The following is a 19,516-nucleotide window of genomic DNA, read 5'->3' as shown; positions in this document are numbered from 1 at the left end:
CAAGTTTGGTCGTGGTAGAGATTGCGCGACGAGCAGACTGGTGGAAGTTACTCAAGCGCATGTATTTTAGCACCCGTGAGCTTATTTAGTGATGCTGGTGGCTTCACGCGCCGAGTGAGCCGTTGAAACAGCGCGGATGGGAGTGAACGTGGTGGAGAATGGTGGTTCCGCAATGTTCAGGCTGAAAGAAATGATGTGAGGCTTAGCGCATATCCCAAGTGTACCAAAAGTCGTGATGAGTCTGCGCCGGATCGGACTCCCGTCGACCAATCGTCTCGAAACTAGCAAACCTAGCTGATGACCGTCTCCCGCGGATCTGGCATATCTGACATCTGACGTGCCCGCGCATTTCTTGTCCGCCTTACTGCACGTGAAGAACTGTTCATGTGCACTGGCCATGTAGATGCCTTCGCCACTTGGGCCTCAAGATAGCCTGTCAACTCTTTTTAGATCTAGGACTAGGTGTAAGCGACCTTGCTCCGCGGGGTACACGTGGGTCGCCTGTCCCAATGTCGCAGAATGGCAGCCGTTCAAGACGCGCTTCGGGAGCGAGTCGACCGCTGCGACATCGTGTTGTGGATGCCGATGGTGCGAGATCCGACGCTGCCGCCCCGGCAGACTTCCCACGATCTGGGACGCCGAAGAGTCGTCATATCGCAAAAACACTGCTTTACCAAGCAGTGCCCCTCCTCTCCCTTCGAGGGCCCCACCAGGGGGTAACAGGCTATGTGTCGCGTTGCTGCATACATGGTACAGTCTTTTACCAAGCAGATCGTACGCTCGATAGCGTATTCTACTGCTTTGGGTGTTGATTCTAATCTGTCAACAATAAGCTCTCGTAGACACGCCATGCGACAACAAGCCTGGCATCCCCTGATACCCCTCAGATGAGCCTCAACGCGACCAGACACAAGCGCTTTGTCAGTCCATAGTTTGTACGCGACCACAGGCCCGCCTCCCTGTTAGCTTTACAGCTGCTCCGGGTACTACGAGGGCTTATGTTCCGCATAGCTTCCGCCACCCGTTGGTGTCGTGGTGGCTCATGGTGGGAAATGCGGTGAGCTCACCCCATTATCACGCGAAGAGACCTAGAGTCTGGAATTCGGTGGCTGAAAGCTGTTGAAGTGGACGTTGGGACCGCAAGTGCTAGCTCGTTTCAGTTGCGAGAATTGACCCGATTGCGCTACTCTGTGATTCGACCATTCGACAATCAGCTCATTGGTGGCTTTCCAGTTAGGAGGTCTCGTCGATATGGGGTGCTGGGATATCGTCGCGTTATCCGATCGCCCGTACCGTCTACCCAGGTTGTAGTGAACGCAAGTTTAAGCCTAGAGGGCCAATCATTAAAGGGGTCTGCTTGGCGTGGTCTTATCGACAACAGAGAGTAAAGCCGCCGGGGAACTTAGTGGGGCCGGCTTTGGTCACCTCCATCGTGAACCCATTTCCTGAGTAACCGAGTATAACCGTAGTAGTGATAAGTGTAGTGTTCGGCTGCTTGTAACCAGAAAGCCAAACTCGCTCATTCGTTCACAAAAGGACCGATATGAAGAATTGGTCGTACGATAGTCGCGTGAACACATCGCGATAGTGCCAAGCGATCCTCGCTCAAAGCCTTGATGTCATTCATCTCTTGTATCTTTGCATCTAATCAACCTCAAGTCCCTGCTAGTTGCTTGATAGTAGAAGGTTCGACGGGCCCAAACTCCAAGGTACTTCTTGTTGTCAATACTGGGATAATGCCGCATTCGCTAATTGGATGACAGTTTGGACGGGTGGAGGTTCGTGCCATATCAGTACGATTTGATGTACGATGAGGTGTCAATGCACATTCGAAAGACGATACTGGCTGAGTTTAACGACATGGCGGCCATGATCCACGTGAAAAGTGGGTAATGGCGTAACTCAACCATATTGTGCAACAAAGACGATAGTCGTTGCATCCAGCTAGCATGATGAGTTGTCAGCAGGAGCGAACAGCAGGAGCCTGCACAAGCCCAGCACGTGTTGTGTAAGAAGGGAATGACGCGTGGTCAGTAGATCTACAGCACTATCAGCCTACCCGACCGAAATTTGAAATACCAGAGTTGATGGTTACTAGGTTCCACCGTATCGAGGGGTAAATACTAACCTGGTAATGCCGAGACACGCGCTCCGTACCAACGCTTGCTCCCTCCGTATGCGTATTCCCGGAGCTCTGGGTATAATCGCGTAAACTGCTGAAGCGAGTGTAGCGTTCTCACGTAGTGAGTAGCGAGTGGTCCATACGGTGTAGTCTAGACGACGGAAGGCAGGCTAACGTTGAGCTTCGCCGTCAACGGCGCAAAGATGCGGGCCGCGCTTGCCTGCAAAGCACATGTCAAAATCTGAGGCCTAAATCGACGTGCGGTTGCTGACTGTGTCTGTTAAGCGCCCGACGACACGATTCACGAAAGACGCTCCGAGCGAGACGGACGACTCAGACAAGCTGTTCTCGTAAGTTCCGGGAATATCACCTCCCGCATGCGGCGCATACACTACAGCAGGCCATAGTAGTGTCTAAATTGTCATCCGCTCTTGAGGCATGCACAGTGATAGTGCCGCTCGACTTCACGAGAAATGGCGGCGGCCCCCCACTGCGTTTCTCAGCTGCTGAACTTCATCGTCGGGAACGTTCTATGCGACGAAAGTCCTGGTATTGGACTGACGGTTCCTGCAGGCCCATCAACCTGGTCTTTTGAACAGCGTCGTGACCTGTCCGCACGCAGGAACGTACCATGGTACTCGGGATTCCGGCTCGGTCCAGCAACCACGTCGCGTTAGAAGACCGGGGAACATGTCATGGGAAAGAGAAACCCCCGTTCGTTGAAGTCAGCGCCAAAATCTGGGGTCCGAATGCGCTATGCACTTTGAAGTTCTCGTAGATATCAAGTGATGCGCCACCTGGTGGATACCGGTCTTTGTCTCGCCTCTTAATCAACCCCACTTGCATCGTGGTACAGAGCACTATCAGCGCGATAATTCGGTCGGTGGCTGCTGATACTGATGCTGTGTTACTGACATGTTTAGGCCAAATGTGGGGATGGGGGCCGAGTGGCATGAAAGTACATCAGGGCCTAGGCGCAAAGGTCAGAAGAGATTGAGAGGCTTGTGTGAAAGGTAAAATTGCGCTGGTCGGCATGTCCCGTGGATGGAAGGTACGAGTCGGCGACGAGACTTCAGGACGCAGGAACACGTTCGGCAGATGTGAGTGAAGGGTAGTGTATATGTTCATGAAGGAGTTCATGGGATTTTGTCCTGCAGGGGAGCGTGGGGAGGGCTCCGAGACGTTCCCGGGCCATCTGCCGGGTCCGCAATCGCAATCGTTTCACGTGGTCTAGATGTTCTCGGTTAGCACCAACGCTATCGATCATCTCGACTCCGGGGATGCGGCCGCCCGGCAACTGCCTCTAGCACGATCGCGGGAGTTGGAATAGAGCTAACGGTGAGCTTCCGTGTTGTCCCTGATATCAATCGCATGAAGGGGATTATTGGCATCGTCTTTGTTGTTGGCGATGCGGAAGTTGCGAGTGGCTTGTCGCCCACATGTCATGAGGTGAGTGGCTCATCGCAGTACCACAAGAAGCTGATTCGGGGTAGCCTTTTCTGAATCAGCAACAAATAATCTAAGAGGAATTCTCGAAGAGGCCTTCGATGAGCGCTACTCTATAGTATAGCTTCCTTTTCCATCAGATCTCATTCACGGTGCTGTAGCCGGCAAGAGGACGAAAAGGCGATATTGTCACAGGGCTTACTTCCGCATTCCCCGTTCATGCTAAAGAATCGCATCTTAGACATAGTTTCACCCCAGGGACCAAAGCTTAATAGTCGATGGGACCAGGATTTCTCAACAGCTACCACCATGCTGGGCATCTCTCGGCGGCGGACGAATAGGACTCGCCATTCACATCCATGGGTTTCAATCGAGGTGTCATGTGCCTTTCGCATGAGCGGGATTAGACCGCACACCAATTCGTATATACCGCTATCGCATACAGCAATTCGCGCTATTCAGTGTCGCTTTTCGGAGATGGACGCATCTCGGTGACCGACGGCGAAAGACAATGGCGTGTGAATATGGCCTCTTTCAAATTGGCGAGGTGATACACGTCCAGAAGCGTGCATTTGGACGCTAGGTCTCACAGCCATCCTGGAAGCCACGATTTGTTCTTTCATCTAATTTCCTAACTCGAAAGTGAGGTCACTCGTAATGAATGTGGGACTGCGACACGCCGTTTGGCGGCTGTCAGAAACCGACTTCGCGCGATGATTGAGATCGAGAAAACAGCCACGACAAACGCCCACCGGCTAGAATTCACATCTTCTGCCCGATACATACTACCTCTGCGCCTAGACTGATATATTTGACCTAAGGATTCGGGGCTACTGATTAACAAAGACATCCGACATCATCACCTTTCTAGTGTGCCACGCTTTCCATTTTGACATCTGTCACACAGGATTAGGACTAGCATTCACCATCAGTATCTACCTTCACTTCGGTATAAAGCTCGTGTCTCCAACGCATCAATATCATCACCAACACTTCACTTCTACCATCTTCACCTCTCTCTTCTACTCTTTATCTAAGATCTCCAACATGTTCAGCACCAAAACTCTTCTTCTTGCCCTTGGGCTTGCTGCTTCCTCAGATGCTTTCTTCCGCATGTCTTGCCCGGGACGAACTGTCAGAGAGCGACTTGATCCCATTGTCAACCCTGGAGCCGTTTCTGGCCATGTCCACACAATCTCAGGCGGAGCCGCCTTTAAAGCCTCCATGACCTACGCAGACACCCGAGCTTCCAAGTGCTCGTCATGCACGATCAAGGTAAGACAGTCACCTCGTTTTGGTGCTACATGACTAACGATTTGCAGGAGGACATGTCTAATTATTGGACGCCGCAGCTTTACGTCAAATACAAGGACGGATCCGGCTTTGCTCCTGTCCCGGTCATGGGTGACCCAGACGACACCAACGGCGGCATGACCGTCTACTACCTCCAGCGTCGAGGCAACAATCAGACTGAGAAACTCCACGCTTTCCCGGAGGGCTTCCGCATGGTCGCCGGTGACCCATTCACTCGCAGCTACGACGGCAGTCTTGCCGCCCAGGGCATCTCCTTCAACTGCCTTGGTGCGAACAAACCGGAAACTAACGGTTTCCCCGACTACCCATGCCCAGGTGGACTGCGAGCCCAAGTCTACTTTCCTCAGTGCTGGGACGGCAAAACCCTTGACCCTTCCGATCACAAGAGTCATATGAGCTACCCAGAGGGCAACGTATACAACAGCGGCAACTGCCCCGCCTCGCATCCTGTCCACATGATATCGATCTTCTTCGAGATCTTCTACGACACTGCCCTGTTCGCGGACCAGTGGGTAGATGGCAAGCATCCGTTTGTCTTCGCTCAAGGAGATGCAACTGGCTTTGGCCTCCACGGCGACTTCCTGAACGGATGGGATGTGAAGGTACTTCAGAACGCTGTCGACAACTGCAACGATGCCGGGGGTGCCGTGGAAGACTGCCCAGCCGTAACCATGTTCACCGACCGAGAGTGCAACGACTGCAAGATCCCAGTATCCGTCAACGAGAAGACTAGTGGAAAGCTTGCTGCACTCCCCGGCTGTAACCCCGTCACCTATGGCCCGCAACGCGCTACACCAGGAAGTTGCCCAGACAGCACCACACCATCAACAGACGGCGACTCTACCGATCACGACGACTTGACCGCCATCCAGGGCTGGGAGTACGTTGGCTGTGGCTCCGACAACGTGAGCGACCGCGCCATGAACGGTTCATGGACCTTCAATGACTACATGTCCATTGAGATCTGCGTCGACTACTGCAATGCCCGCGGCTTCACCTACGCAGCGCCCGAGAACGGCAACGAATGCTTTTGCAACAACAGCCTCAACCCCAAGTACGCACCCAAGGCCGGTATCATGGGCTCATGCACCAAGTCTTGTGTCGGCAATGTCAACCAGATCTGTGGTGGTGCGAATGCGATGAGCATCTATCACAAGTGCACCGGCGGCACTTGCCAGAACAACAACGATGGTGGTGCGGCGCCGGTGCAGAGCAAGGCCTCCGTGGCTGCTAGGTGGATGCCCCTTTCTACTCTGGCTACGGTCGCAAAGGCTGCTGCTGCTACTCCGGTGGTTTTGTATGGGTAGATCTGGGGGTGATGCGGATAAGTTCTGCAACATTCATTTAACGGCCTTGATATATCCCTTGTAGGAGTTCTTTTCTTTGTAAATCTGCAAGCGCATCAGATATATGATTGATGAATACAAAACATTCTTTCTACTTCATCGTTCTCCTGACTTGCTTTGCTGATAACCGCCTGAGTGACTTTCCATCTAACAAGAAATATCGACATTCATAGTCAACTGTCATTTAACTCAGGAGGCGCAACACTATAGCGCGGACGGATGCAAGGTACCCGGCCGGCTAGCTTGGAGTGTGGCCTAGTTTGGTTGTCAATAGCACTAGTGCGCCAGCGCCTTGATCAGAGTGGCTGTGCAACCAGGCTGGAAAGACCCGACATAATGCATCTCAGAAGCTAGTCTCGCAATTTTATATCAAGAAGGCAGCTGAAGCAATGCCCAAGAGCACAAACTAAAAAGCATGGCTCGGAATAAACCATGTGGAGTGAAAGATGCTGGCACAGAATCTACTTCGTGAAAGCGATGTCATAGTCTTCGCATCTAAGCAAAATGCGTCCAGACCCTTATCGAAGCTTATTTTCCGAGCCAAGTAGTTGCTGTTGGTGAAAGCGTCTTAGCTCCGAGCTCCGAGACGGCGGTAACCTGTCACTCCCGTCATATTGCTTTCCCAGTATCTCCCTCTCAGACGCACCATCTTCAACCTCATAGGGATCAAGCATTCCGTGTTCTTGTAGTTCGAATTCGAAGTCTTGACGCGTTGCCGATGGTCGAGTTGCTTCAAAACTTTCGACAAAAGATGGGGCGACGTGCCTGAGGAAGAGCCGCAAGGTTGGGAGGGAACCGGTGATGATGATAAGACTAGCTTCGATGAGGCTAGCGGAGCTTGTCAGCGAGGGATGCAAAGAGCTGATGCTCGGCGAAAGCCGCGCACTTACATCCACAGACTAGGGTAAACAGTGTCCCAAGAGGCGTCTTTGGAAGTCAACATTGGAGGAAGTAATGCGACGCGCACCGCACTCGTCACGCATGTACTAGCATATGAGTCAGTCATACTCGCGTACCTGGAGCTGGAAGCTTACATCGAGCCAACACCGAAAATACCTATCACCATGATCTTCCGCTCCTTCGACATGTGCAGTCGCAAAACCATGGGTATAGGTAGGATGATGACCATGATATCTGTGATGATGTTCAGTACCCCAGTAGCGATGTACAACGCCGCTTTGTTCAAGCATTGCCCTTCTGTGACGGTCACGTCGATGTTCTTTGCAAACGGTTCGCATGCTGCGAGTAAAGAGATGACGATGCTGACAGAGGATCCGACGACAACGAATATGGTGAAGTTGACTCCAGCGCGGAAGCTGCGTGCGGGGCTCAAGTTGAGATAGAGACAGAGGAAGGACAACTTTGCGAAGGCGAGAGCTGGCGAGTACAGCACAGTGGTCGTCAGCGTTATCTAGAGTCCTGGAAGTCAGCGAACGATGCTGCCGAGCTTGCCGACGGGAGACCGACTTTTGCGATAGTGTTCAGTTGATGACCGGTAAGTTCCCAGGCATGTACACCGATCAAACCTGCGGGTGCCCTATCTGCGATGCTGTTGTTAATCTCGTTCTATAGAACGAAGAAGCAACGGGCAGAACTTACAAATGATGAGTGACTGTACAGGTATGGCAAGGACCTGCCAATCGACGACCAGCTCATGTCAGCCATGAGCTTTCATCGACAGAAGAATCGTGACCACCTACCCAGGCAAGGAGCAGGCAATCTGGCGCAGCTGTTAGTAAGGATGCACTGCGTGGATGGGGAAGACTTACAGTCGTCAGACGACAGTTTCTTAACTAATACAACTTTGGTGTACGCTCGAACAGCCAACAGAAACGTGGAAATAACCGTTCCCACGATTCCAATCCAGAGGATAATGAGTTCACCTCGTCTTTGTGAGTTCTCGAGATCTACCACATAGTCGTCTGGTGCGGGTACAATTGGCTGGGTGAGATCCGCCATCTTCCTGCGAGATTGCTTGCTGTGGAGGCAGCCCTCAGTTGGGGTGCATTAAACAGCAAGACGGGGGCATTGCTTCGATTTGAGTCTCACTGTCTCGCAGGATTCGAAACAAGCTGATTTGGTAGATCCAGCCAAATGGTAATCCACCTAAGCGAAGCAGGTTGATTGATCCGGACATTTCATGTGCCGCTATTGTGAGCGAGGCTGAAAGCATAATGCAATGCGTCCCGTCCATACTGTCCCCTGTAATGGCAATGATGAATCTCGATCTAACTTTATCGATAGCGCAATCCTTCCGACTCAGCTTGCAGGCAACGCGTTGACTCCCAGTATCGTCCATCACATCTTGGTGCGCCTGTCTCAAGGCCATCTCCATCGAGTACCTAGACTTTACTCGTATCGAATTGCCTTTCAATTACTACAAGGCGATATACGGTGACTTGAATTAGAGGTCCCGATGTGTCGCACAGCCGAACTGCCGTGGCATTGCTGCCACGCTGCTAGGGAAATCCTGCGGGACCAGGCCAGGAAAGGGGAACATGCGCGAAGGATGCAGGCGAACGAGTTGCGGGTCAATCATCGACTCAGCCGTGTCGGTACTCGATCTCATTGGATCGAGGGTTGTGTCGCTTGATAGACGGCAGAGCCGAAACGGTGTTATTCTTCCATGGGGATGCCGCCCGCAGCCGTGCTTCTGTGGACGCCAAGAGATGGCCGCGCGTTACTTGATTGGAACTAGCGCGAGCTCCATTAGTAAGTTTCTCCGATGGGTGCTGCTCCTGCCCTATTCTCTCCATGAACACGATACCTAGACTCGCCATAAACCCCACGGCAGACTCCAGATTCGATGTAGTCGAGTCAATGCCGTCGGCACGGAGGCATCTGCCGCAATGATTCAAAGAGCGTAGAGATCAGTTTCGGCTGCAGCCATCCGCGACCTTGCAGACTCGGTCAATGAGCTTTCACATCTTCGGCTGGCATCTGGTCCACCTATGAGATCAGTATCAAAAGGCTGATGATCCGAATTGTCACAAATTTCTGAGCTGTTTCGTCCTCGTTAAGGACCATTCACCGCCTGTTCTTGCATCATGTTTTGTCTGAGCTTGGCCCTGGCCGCCGCGACCCTGCTCAGCGTAACGCGCGCCCAAAACGAATCCTACTGTGTAAGCTTCATGTTGCCCAGTGATGCTGTTCTGACTTTCTTTAGTGCACAGCTCTGACCCAGAGTCCTGTAGCCAAGCGCGTAACCTACCCTGGTCAAAATGCGTACGACGCGAGTATCGCCTCTTATTTCGATGGAAAGAGCAGACTGTCGCCCAACTGTATCGTGCAGCCCAAAAACGCCGAGGAAGTGGCTACAATTGTCAAGGCTCTTACGACTGCCAGCATACAGAAGACTTGCAAATTTGCCGTACGATCTGGTGGCCATACTCCGATTCCTGGCGCCAACAACGTCGACGATGGCGTCACAATCGATCTGCTGAACATGAATGGAACCACCTACAATGCTGATTCCGAGGTAGCAAGCATCTTACCAGCGGCGAGATGGGGCTCTGTCTACGCAGCTCTTGAGCCATTAGGACGTATGGTAGCCGGAGGCCGAGGCAGTACCGTCGGCGTTGGTGGCTACCTACTAGGTGGTGGGATATCTCACTACGCACCTCGCGTTGGATTGTCTTGTGACAACGTGATCAATTTTCAGGTCGTTCTTGCCGATGGTCGCGTTGTAAATGCCAACAAGACGTCTAATGCTGATCTCTTCACTGCTCTCAAAGGGGGTAATAGCAACTTTGGCATCGTAACGCGTTATGACATGGAGACATTTGAGAACGAAGATCTCTGGGGAGGTATCGTCTCGTGGCCTGCATCCACCGTCAGCCAGCATTTCAAGTCGCTTGTCAATTTTGGTCTCGACCCGAACAGAGATCCAAACGCTGCTCTGATCCTCTTCCAAGGATACTCAACAGCGAGTCCCGTGAACGTCGTACGAGCTGCGTTCGATTACACCAAACCCGTGGCTCGCCCGGATGCCTACAGCGAGTTTCTCGCCGTCAACAACACCCTCAGCGATTCTACCAAGATCCAGCCAATGAACGCGATTGCTGCCGAGTTTGGTAGTGACACAACCAAACGGTACGTTTTCCCACTGACTTCAATGTGCGATTGTCGCTAATACAAGCAACTAGAGTTCAATTCCGTACCCTCTCATACAAGATTGATTATGAGACTCTTCAGGAGACAGCGCGTCTATACGACATCATGCTGACGGAGCTTCGAGCCAAGGCCTCTGGACAATGGCGCATCTCGTGCTTGCACCAGGTCTTTGCCACAAGCTACACGGCGAACAGTACAGCCAGAGGCGGCAACGTGCTTGGGTTGGAACGCTACACTGAAAATTTCATTATGTATCAGTCATACCTACTTTGGTCCGAGGCGAAGGATGATGACCTGTTCATTACTCAGGGCAAGATGCTGACCGCCGGCATTCAGAAGTTTGCCACAGAGAAAGGCACAGCGGTGGAGTACCTGTACCTCAACTATGCCGATAAGGACCAGGATCCACTTTCGGCTTATGGCGCTGACAAGGTGGCATTCATGAAGAAGGTCGCGAAGAAGTACGACCCGACAGGCGTCTACCAGAGTCAATTGCCGGGCGGGTTCAAGATTTCTCAGGTGTAGGATTAACAAACCTACAACAGCCTACAAACCTCAAACAAATTACCCGATTAGGAAGGTGGCAGAAAGCGTCGATCATAGCAATGTGTCTTCTTGCGTTGCACGTCGTGGAGGGCCCGGAGACCTTGCTGTCGTCGGCGCGAGGTTTGCCATGGACGCCCGCTATGGATCAGCACGTAACTTCACTGGTCGATCGAATCGGCTTCGCGTGGAACTGAAAGCTCGGCAAACGGATCAGTATGATGGCTTCCTTGGAATCATGTGCAATCTGTTTTATTCCAAAATGAACTTGTGTTGTCTTCACAAATATGTTGATGTTCTATCGAAGGTGGTGGGCCTCGCTGCGTCGGAGTCGTGAGCGGCTGCCCCGCGCAGCTAGCGACGCCAACCTCGTTGCGTCGCGTCGCGTCGCGACTTACAAACCTCATTTAGCTGCAATGACCTGATCCGCTACATGCTGGCACAACTCAACGGCCGGCTGTTTCTTCAAGATGACGAACACAGGAACCTCAACGCCGAATTGCTTGAGGAACCAGTACCGCAGCTCAACCGCAATGAGCGAGTCAACACCAAGCACATAGGCTGGCTTGCCTACGTCGAGATTCTCCGCCGGTATCGACAGCGATTTACTCAGCTTTCCAAGTAACGCCGACGTTACAATCTGCGCAGCCTCCTTCGCACCAGCGGCCGCCTTGATGAGAGCGAGATAGTCGACGGTTGCCGCCTCGCCTTCGCCGCCAGCCCCGGTGCCGTTGACCAACTCGACCTGACCCAGACGAAGGAGATTCTTGAACAGCGGCTTACCCACCCAGTGCAAAACGCCGTCTTGGAACATCCGATACAGCTTCGAAGGCTTATCATGGATGTTCACCACCTGCGCTGCGCCGCCGGCGCAATCGTAACCGGGATCACACAAGACATCCAATATCGCCATTAGCTGCTTCTGCGTCAGCCCACCCAGCCCAGCGCGCAGACTCTTCGTCACGTCCTCAAAGTTGTCGCTCGCCCACCCAGCCTCTAAGACCAAGCCGAGATCGAACGAAACGCCTTTCAGCCCACTGGCGGCACGGTGCCGCGCGAGCGCGTCTTCGAAAGTATTGCCGGCTGCATAGTTGGCTTGCGCGGGGTTGCCGATGATGCCGCTCATGGAGGAGAGAAAGACCATAAAGTCCAGATCCTTGGGCAGGAGTTCGTGAAGGTTCCACGAGCCTTGATACTTGGGCGCCAGGGCGCGGTGGAATTGCGAGACGGTCATGTTGGAGAGCATGTTGTCCGACAACACCATCGCTGCCTGGATGCAGCCCTTGATCGGCGGCAGCGTTTTGCTAGCCTCCTCGAGGGTGCTCTTGAGGACCGCGCGGTTGGAGATATCCGACGCCGGGGCGTGTACTACGACGCCTTGGGCTTCCATCTCCTTGATGAAGGCGATCACATCGGCGCGCCCAGCTACGCCTCGCGACGAGGTGACGAGGAAATGCCGTGCGCCGCGGGACGCCATCCAGCGCATGATCTCGCGCCCCAAACCGCCCAAACCACCGCTAATGACATATGTAGCCTGCTCCTCAAATGCGTACGCCGGCTTCTGCGCGGGCTGATACACGACCACATCTCCCGACTTTTCGAAATCGATGACGGCCTTCCCTGCAATCTTACCGCCCTGCAACGCGCGCATCGCTTCCTCAATCTTACTCGGCGCAAACGCATGCAGCGGCTTGGGATTGTGGAGCCCAGGGTTCGCCGCGAACAGACTAAAGACGTCGTCGAGCACGAGTTGCATCAGGGGCTTGTTCTCGGCGTACATACCCGCGACGTCCACGGCCGCGAATGTGACATTGCGCAGGAAGTGGCCCATCTCAAGCGTGTTGTTGGCGAGGATATCGGCTTTGCCAATGTCGATGAAGCGACCGAAGGGCGCTGTGCAGTGCCATGAGTGTTGGAGAAGTTCGCCTCCTAGAGAGTTCAGGACGACGTCAACACCGCGGTTGGCCGTGGCATGGAACACATCGTCGACGAAGCTCGCCTCTCTGCTGTGGAAGATGTGGTCGTCCGCGAGGCCGTAAAGCTCCCTGACCAGCTGGCGCTTCCACTCGCTTCCAACCGTGACGAACACCTCCGCCCCACGCAGCTGCGCGAGCTGTATAGCAGCCTGCCCCACAGCACCAGCTCCAGCGTGGATCAATACACTCTCGCCCTTGCGCAGCCGGCCTACATAGTCGAAAGCATACACAACCGTAGCCCATACAGCAGGAATGGCAGCCGCATCCAAGAACGAGATGTCTTCGCGTGGGATCCTACGCGTCGATGCCTCGTCGCAGCGTACATAGGTTCCACAGCAGCCACCCGTCGAGAAGATGAAGTACATGACGCGGTCCCCAGGCTGCAACGTGCAGTCTGGTCCAGCGCGGATGACGTTGCCAGAGCCTTCGAGGCCGAGACCATCACCTGGCACTTGACCCAGGGATATCATTACATCGCGGAAGTTGAGGGAAGCGGCTGCTACTTCGATTTCAACTTCACCGGGGTGCAGCTCTGTGCTGGAAGGGATGGTCTCGGTGTAGTATAGGGTGTCGAGCAAACCAGGCTGCTGGATGGTCAAGTTGATGCGCGGTTTCGGGGATGCTTGGCCAAGTGTGAAGCTGATTTTGTCGGGAAGTTTGGCGCGCGCGGCAAGGGTTTGATTAACGCTCTTCTGTGGGACGATTCGCGGAATGTGGATGAGGCTGTTATGCACTGCAAACTCGGAATCGGCGTCTGCGCTCTTGTCTCCTATCTTGTGGAAGTGCTCCAGGAGACGGACCACATGGCTCGCTCCCTCAGCTGGGTCATTGGTCTCCAAACTCAAAGTGACGAAGGCCTGATCCCCCCGCTCAGAGCAAATACTTCTCGAGAAACCGACTGCCATCTCAGCGGCGGGGTTCCCAGCACCAGGACTGCCGCCGCGTGTCAGCCAGAGGACTGTCTTGGCGTCCAAGCTGATCTTTTTGAGGGCTTCGAACTCGGGTTCTGCGATGGTGCCGAGAATGGAAGTGTCGAGCTCGAGCAAGCTGATGACTTTGGTGCTGCTCAAATCCAATCCAGCGGCAATGAGACCTTCGAGAGTGTGTGTCTCGGTCTTGCCAATCCACGGCAATGTAGTGAGCCTCGCCATTAGCGTATCGGCAGAAGTAGCCTGCGCAGCATCCGCGATGATGACCCACCTTTCAAGCGCAGCTTGAACCTCAGCCTCCTCTGGCCTCGTTGCGACGAGCGTTGAGACACGGTGCCGAGGTTTGTACTCGTTGTCCCTAAACACCATGTCGACACCTGAGAAGCCCGCGGTCTTCAGCGCAGCATCCCATCCTTCTTCGGTCAAAATTGGTCCCAACGCCTCGTCTTCTCCGGGTACGGCGTCAACATCTTCGCCTTCCCACCAGTGGCCCTCGCGCATCCACCACCCTGGAAGCAAGCCGAAGATGATGCCGTCGCGGATGTTGTCGACTGTGGTCTCCATCATGATGAGTTTTCCGCCAGGGCGCAAGAGAGCGTAGAGATCGCGGAGACACTTCATGAGATCCGATGTGGTGTGAATCACGTTGCAGGCCATGATCACGTCGTAGCTGCCGAGCTCGAAGCCCTGGAGAGAGGGGTCGATCTCTAAATCCAGTTTGGCGAAGCGCATATGCTTCTCTGCGAATGCGAACTTCTCGCGAGCCTTCTCAAAGAAGCCGACTGAGATGTCGGTGTAGGCGTACTCACTGAAGCGCACCAACTGATCAGCCTGAAGACCTTCATCATCTACCAGAAACGGTAGCACTTTGGAGGTGGCACTGCCAGTTCCTGAGCCAACCTCGCAGATCCTGAGCTGAGGATTCGCGTGTGCAAGGATGTTCATATACGCGCCAGCCTTACGGTAGTGGCGCGAGTAGAAGTCGCAGTGGTAGAAATCTGTCACCATGTCAGTCTTTTTGTTTCTATCTCCACAGTATGTGTTATTGAACTTACCATTAGCAAGATTGCCTTCAAAGATAATCTGCAACGCATTGTCCGTTCCTGTCAATATCCCATAGAGATGTTCACCAGCCTTCTTCACAAGCTTCTGTGTCGGCTCGTCGTCCGCCTCACGCAAGACATCCTCGATGCTCAAGTGCTCCAGTCCCCGCGACGCCAATGTGTACTTCTCCCTATTTGCACGGACCTTGCGGAGGAAGTCCACGTACTTGGTCAGGTGGTTGTCAAACGTCACCGGCTCGCCATTCTCGATCTTATCCAGCGCTTGCTCGATGAAATACAGTGCAATAGCGTCCGCGCGGTCGACAGCCTCAGCGTCTTTGGGATCAGGTGAGAATTGCGGGTCGCGTGCGAAAACCGCCTTCAAGTATGTCTCTGTCTCAGCTTTGCTTAGCAGCGAGAGGTCGGGCTTGAAATCAATGCCGTACGAGAAACGACTTGCACCATCATCGTCACGCGTGCTGCTACCTGCACCGGCAATGACAGTTCCACGCTCACCCTTGGCAACCATGACAGGCTCGCCTGTCTCAGCAAGCAACGTGCTAGCATCCCACTCAAATTCTCTGAATGTGCGAGCCACTTCCTTCGTCGCCACATGAAGCAGCGGATTGCCAGGGAGTGCGAATAGCTTGTGCGACACCCACAGATCCTTGAGGTTACTGAACATGAGCGTTGGAATTGGCTCCCAACCACCCATACTCAGCGAGACAAAGCCCACGTGGAAAACTGAGTCAAACGTTGTGGGGTGAATCACACACGGGTCTTCGGTGGCATACGGCATACTCTTCGCATAATCTCGCAGTGCAAGAGTGCCAGTCGCACACCCATTGCGCGAGTACTTGATGTCTCGCAAGCCCTGGAAATACGGTCCATAATCGAATCCAGATTTTTTACTCAGATTTTCGTACAGCTGCGCACTTTGCACACTCAGCGTACATTGCTTCGCTGCGCTCGCGTGCTCTTCGCCCACAGCTTTTGCCCATCTAGTCTTGCGTGCAGTTGTCTCTGGAGAAGGCTCACTTTCCTCAAGCTCGACGCGAATGCTGCCGAATGCACACTCAATCCACTCATTTCCGCCGAGAGTGAAGACACGCCAATCATACACGCCTTGCGCGGCGTCTTTAGCAGTGTGCCGGCGCGGTTGGAGGTAGATCTTCGCCTCGGTGCCCTTCTCCGTCTCGTTCACGGGTATAGAGCGCATGAAGCGAATGTTTTCAAGTCTATACCCGCTGATGGCTGCGCTAGGCGGAAGCAGCTGACGCGCAGCTTCGATGGCCATTACGAGCATACCCGTGCCGGGGTAGAGCGGAGAGCCTTCGAGCGCATGGTCAACGATCCAAGGAGCTTCCGCGAGGCGTATCTTGTGGTGCCAGGTGGGTTGAGCAGGGTTGAAGTCGTTTTCGCGTAGACCGAGAAGAGCGTGTCGCCGGAAGGGGCGCTGGGAGTAGAGGGCGCTGAGACGGGGTTCGTCCCAGTAGAGCTTGGCCCGGGAGAAGGGGTAGGCGGGAAGATCTGTTAGTCGCTTTGGCTTGGCTGTAGGCTTGAGAGTGGCTTGGTTGGGCAAGTTGAGGTCGATGGGGAGGCCAGCGCTCCAAAGAGCGCCGATGGTTTCGAGGAGGGTGCGGACGTCAGGCTGACGAGGGTTGAGCACAGCTGCGTACGACCATTTTTCCTCGCCTTCGCCTAGGTGCTTGAGAGTATCTTTGACGGGGCGTCGAAGAGCGGATTGAGGACCGATCTCGACGAAGAAATTGGAGACCTGCTTCTTTTCGCTTACCAGCGCTGTTACTGCGTCGGTGAACAGGACTGGGGAGAGCAGGTTCTTCACCCAGTAGCTCGGACTCGCAAGACCCTCTAGTGTGATGAAGCTGCCTTCGGTGGATGAGAAGAAGGCGACAGCACTTGGCTCCTTGCCTTCCCTTACCGGTGCGCGTATCCCAGCCAGTAAACGCTCATACTCCTCCGCGCCATCCCGCAACGCTTCGGAATGATAACCAATCTTCACAGGTAGCTTCCGTGCAAAGACCTCATCAGCATCCAGCGTGTCGAATAAGCGCGAGATAGCCACTGTGGGACCCGACAACGTGACGTTGACAGGACTGTTCTCGCAAGCGACAGTCACCGTTGGCTCGGCCTTCAGATATGTCTGGACAGCCTCTTTTCCCAAACCTACAGACATCATTGTCGTTGGCTCTCTCGGTGGGTCAGACGCCAGCTTATCGGCGACAATACCGCGGAAGTAGGCCACTCGCCACGCACTCTCGCGATCCAGTCCACCTGCACAATATGCAGCTGCAATTTCACCCGACGAATGGCCAACTACCGCACGGGGGATAATACCCCATGTGCGAAGTAGATCGACGAGCGCCACCTGAATAGCTGTACAGAGAGGTTGTGACAGCGCTGGCTTGGACACCTGACTCGTGTCCTCGTTCTTCTCGAGCTCCTCTAGCACAGACCAGGTGCTACCGAGAGTAGCAAGATACGCGTCGCAGACCTCAAGACTCTGACGAAAGACGGGATAATGCAGGAGACCGGTCGCCATACGGGCATACTGTGCGCCTTGCCCTGTAAACACGAAGGACAAGTCAGGGGCCGAGGAAGTACTGCTGAAGACGCTGGGCGAGACGATAGTGGTGAGATCGTCGGTGAGGGATGAGATGACGGCGAAAGACCTGAATTGGAGAAGAGATCTGTGGGAAGAGAGCGTGTGTGTTAGATCTGAGAGGAAGTTTGCGCTGTTCGTGACCTCTTTCAATGAGAGGAACGTCTGGAGGGCTTCTGCTTGGCGCATTGTGCCGTCACTATCTGCGGCCGAGAAGGGGATGATAGCGTAGGGGGTTGTGGATGGGAGGGTACCGTTGCCGTTTGTGTGGCCATTGGTTTGTCCGTTGGTATGTATGGACTCTCCAACGGATTGGTGCAAGCCTTGAAGGTCGTGGGTGCGCAGGTAGTTGTACGCGTCGTCGAGGATGACATGGGCATTGCTACCGCCGTAGCCGAAGGAGGAAACGGATGCCCGGCGGGTTTCCGTTGCTGGCCATGGGACTGCCTCTTTGGGGAACGCGAGCTGCAAATCTGCCACATCGATAGCAGGATTCGGCTTTTCGAACATGGCGATTGGCGGGATCATCGCGTTTTCCAACGCAAGAACGGCCTTGATGACACCAGCCATACCCGAAGCGCCTTCCAAATGACCGATGTTCGCTTTCACAGACCCCATATAAAGCGGCCTGTCCGCATTTCGACCATCGCGGAAAGCTTGCCCTACAGCAGCCGCCTCAATAGGATCACCGACTGGCGTACCAGTCCCATGAGCTTCAACGTAGTCGGTATCAGCAACATCCAGCCCTGCAACACGATACGTGTCCTGCAACAAATCTAGCTGGGCCTGCTGGCTCGGCTGTGTGATACTCGGTGTCCTCCCGTCTTGATTCGCACCAGTCGCCCTGATGACCGCCCTGACAACATCGCCATCCCTCAGTGCCGCATCCAGCGGCTTCAGCAAGACGAAGCCGAACCCCTCGCCCCTCGCGTAGCCATTCGCCTTGGCATCGAAACTATAGCTCTTTCCATCCACGCTCAGAAACCCGCCGTTACTGAGCGCAAGCGCCTGGCTCTCGGGTGTGATGAATGTGTTTGCGCCGCAGACAAGCGACATCTTGCTCTCTCCCGCAAGAATACTTTGCGCACCAAGATGCAGCGCGTACAACCCTGATGAACACGCCGTATCGACCGTCAAACTCGGCCCTGCGAGATCGAAGAAATGACTAATGCGATTACTCAGCATGGACGACCCATTTGCTGTGGCATGATACCGGGACTGCGCACTAAAGTCACGACCTGTTATTGTTTCGCCGTCACGTGAGAATGAAGCGCAGTAGACAGATGTGGGGGAGCGAGAGAGTGTTTCCATAGGTATTCCTGCGTTTTCGAATGTGCGGTAGGCGCCTTCGAGGAGGCCGCGTTGTTGCGGGTCGAGGACTGAAGCTTCAGCGTAGGACATATTGAAGAAGGGGGCGTCGAAACTGCGGGGATCTTCTTCCATGAAGTGCGCATGGCGGATGCGTAGGCTGTCTAGGCGGTTTGGGTCGGGGTGGTAGAATGCTGTTCGTTCAAGTTAGCTTATGTTCATTTTTACTTCCGTAGAGGAAATGGTTGTATACCATCTATGTTGAAGCGGTCGGCGGGGATCTCTTTGGATACATTTCGAGCGCTCATTATCAGTTCCCAAAAGGAGGAGGCGGATACGGCGTCGCCTGGGAACTTCATGTTCATGCCGATGATGGCTATGGGTGTTGTCTTATCGATAGTAGCCATGATTGCGGTAGTTGGTATGGTATTCAAGCTTAACGAATACAAGCTTTTCAACGTCCTGTAACCTTCTTGCCAAGCGCAGATGTTTCTAGGCTTAACGATAAAGTTCGTGGAAGATTACCTGGGATGGTCGCAAGTACAGTTCAAGTCTGGGAATTCGACATGTAGAAGCTCGATTCGTTGAAAAGACAGTGACCAAGCTTTGCTAAATACAACAGGCGTCTCGCCGAAAACCGCTTCCATCATGGTCATGACCCATGAGTACCTTCCTTGTCTCAAAGGACCAGAGTAGCTACAATGGTGTCAGGCACATTACCGTTTGTGGAGACGCTAATCCGGTCAGTACCGC

The 19,516-nt window shown here is 53.9% G+C and overlaps 3 protein-coding genes across 3 annotated transcripts; 2 read left to right on the top strand and 1 right to left on the bottom strand.

Moving 5' to 3' along the window:
• Nucleotides 1-4,615: 4,615 nt before the first annotated feature.
• Nucleotides 4,616-6,189, top strand: J4E90_005296 (uncharacterized protein; the record flags this gene model as incomplete). The annotated part of the gene is made up of 2 exons (XM_051434850.1): nucleotides 4,616-4,843; nucleotides 4,891-6,189. 2 exons carry the CDS (start codon nucleotides 4,616-4,618, stop codon nucleotides 6,187-6,189), a joined length of 1,527 nt encoding a protein of 508 aa, XP_051290874.1.
• Nucleotides 6,190-9,275: 3,086 nt separating this feature from the next.
• Nucleotides 9,276-10,866, top strand: J4E90_005295 (uncharacterized protein; the record flags this gene model as incomplete). The annotated part of the gene is made up of 3 exons (XM_051434849.1): nucleotides 9,276-9,350; nucleotides 9,395-10,320; nucleotides 10,374-10,866. 3 exons carry the CDS (start codon nucleotides 9,276-9,278, stop codon nucleotides 10,864-10,866), a joined length of 1,494 nt encoding a protein of 497 aa, XP_051290873.1.
• A 421-nt stretch (nucleotides 10,867-11,287) lies between these two features.
• On the bottom strand, nucleotides 11,288-19,170 carry J4E90_005294 (Type I Iterative PKS; the record flags this gene model as incomplete). The annotated part of the gene is made up of 3 exons (XM_051434848.1): nucleotides 11,288-14,787; nucleotides 14,845-18,957; nucleotides 19,017-19,170. 3 exons carry the CDS (start codon nucleotides 19,168-19,170, stop codon nucleotides 11,288-11,290), a joined length of 7,767 nt encoding a protein of 2,588 aa, XP_051290872.1.
• Nucleotides 19,171-19,516: the final 346 nt, after the last annotated feature.

This window comes from Alternaria incomplexa, assembly GCF_024043165.1.
Source record: "Alternaria incomplexa strain BMP 0042 chromosome Unknown scaffold_7, whole genome shotgun sequence".
Taxonomy (NCBI): domain Eukaryota; kingdom Fungi; phylum Ascomycota; class Dothideomycetes; order Pleosporales; family Pleosporaceae; genus Alternaria; species Alternaria incomplexa.
The sequence above is the reverse complement of the archived record's forward strand: the minus strand, read 5'-3'. Positions and strand labels throughout refer to the sequence as shown.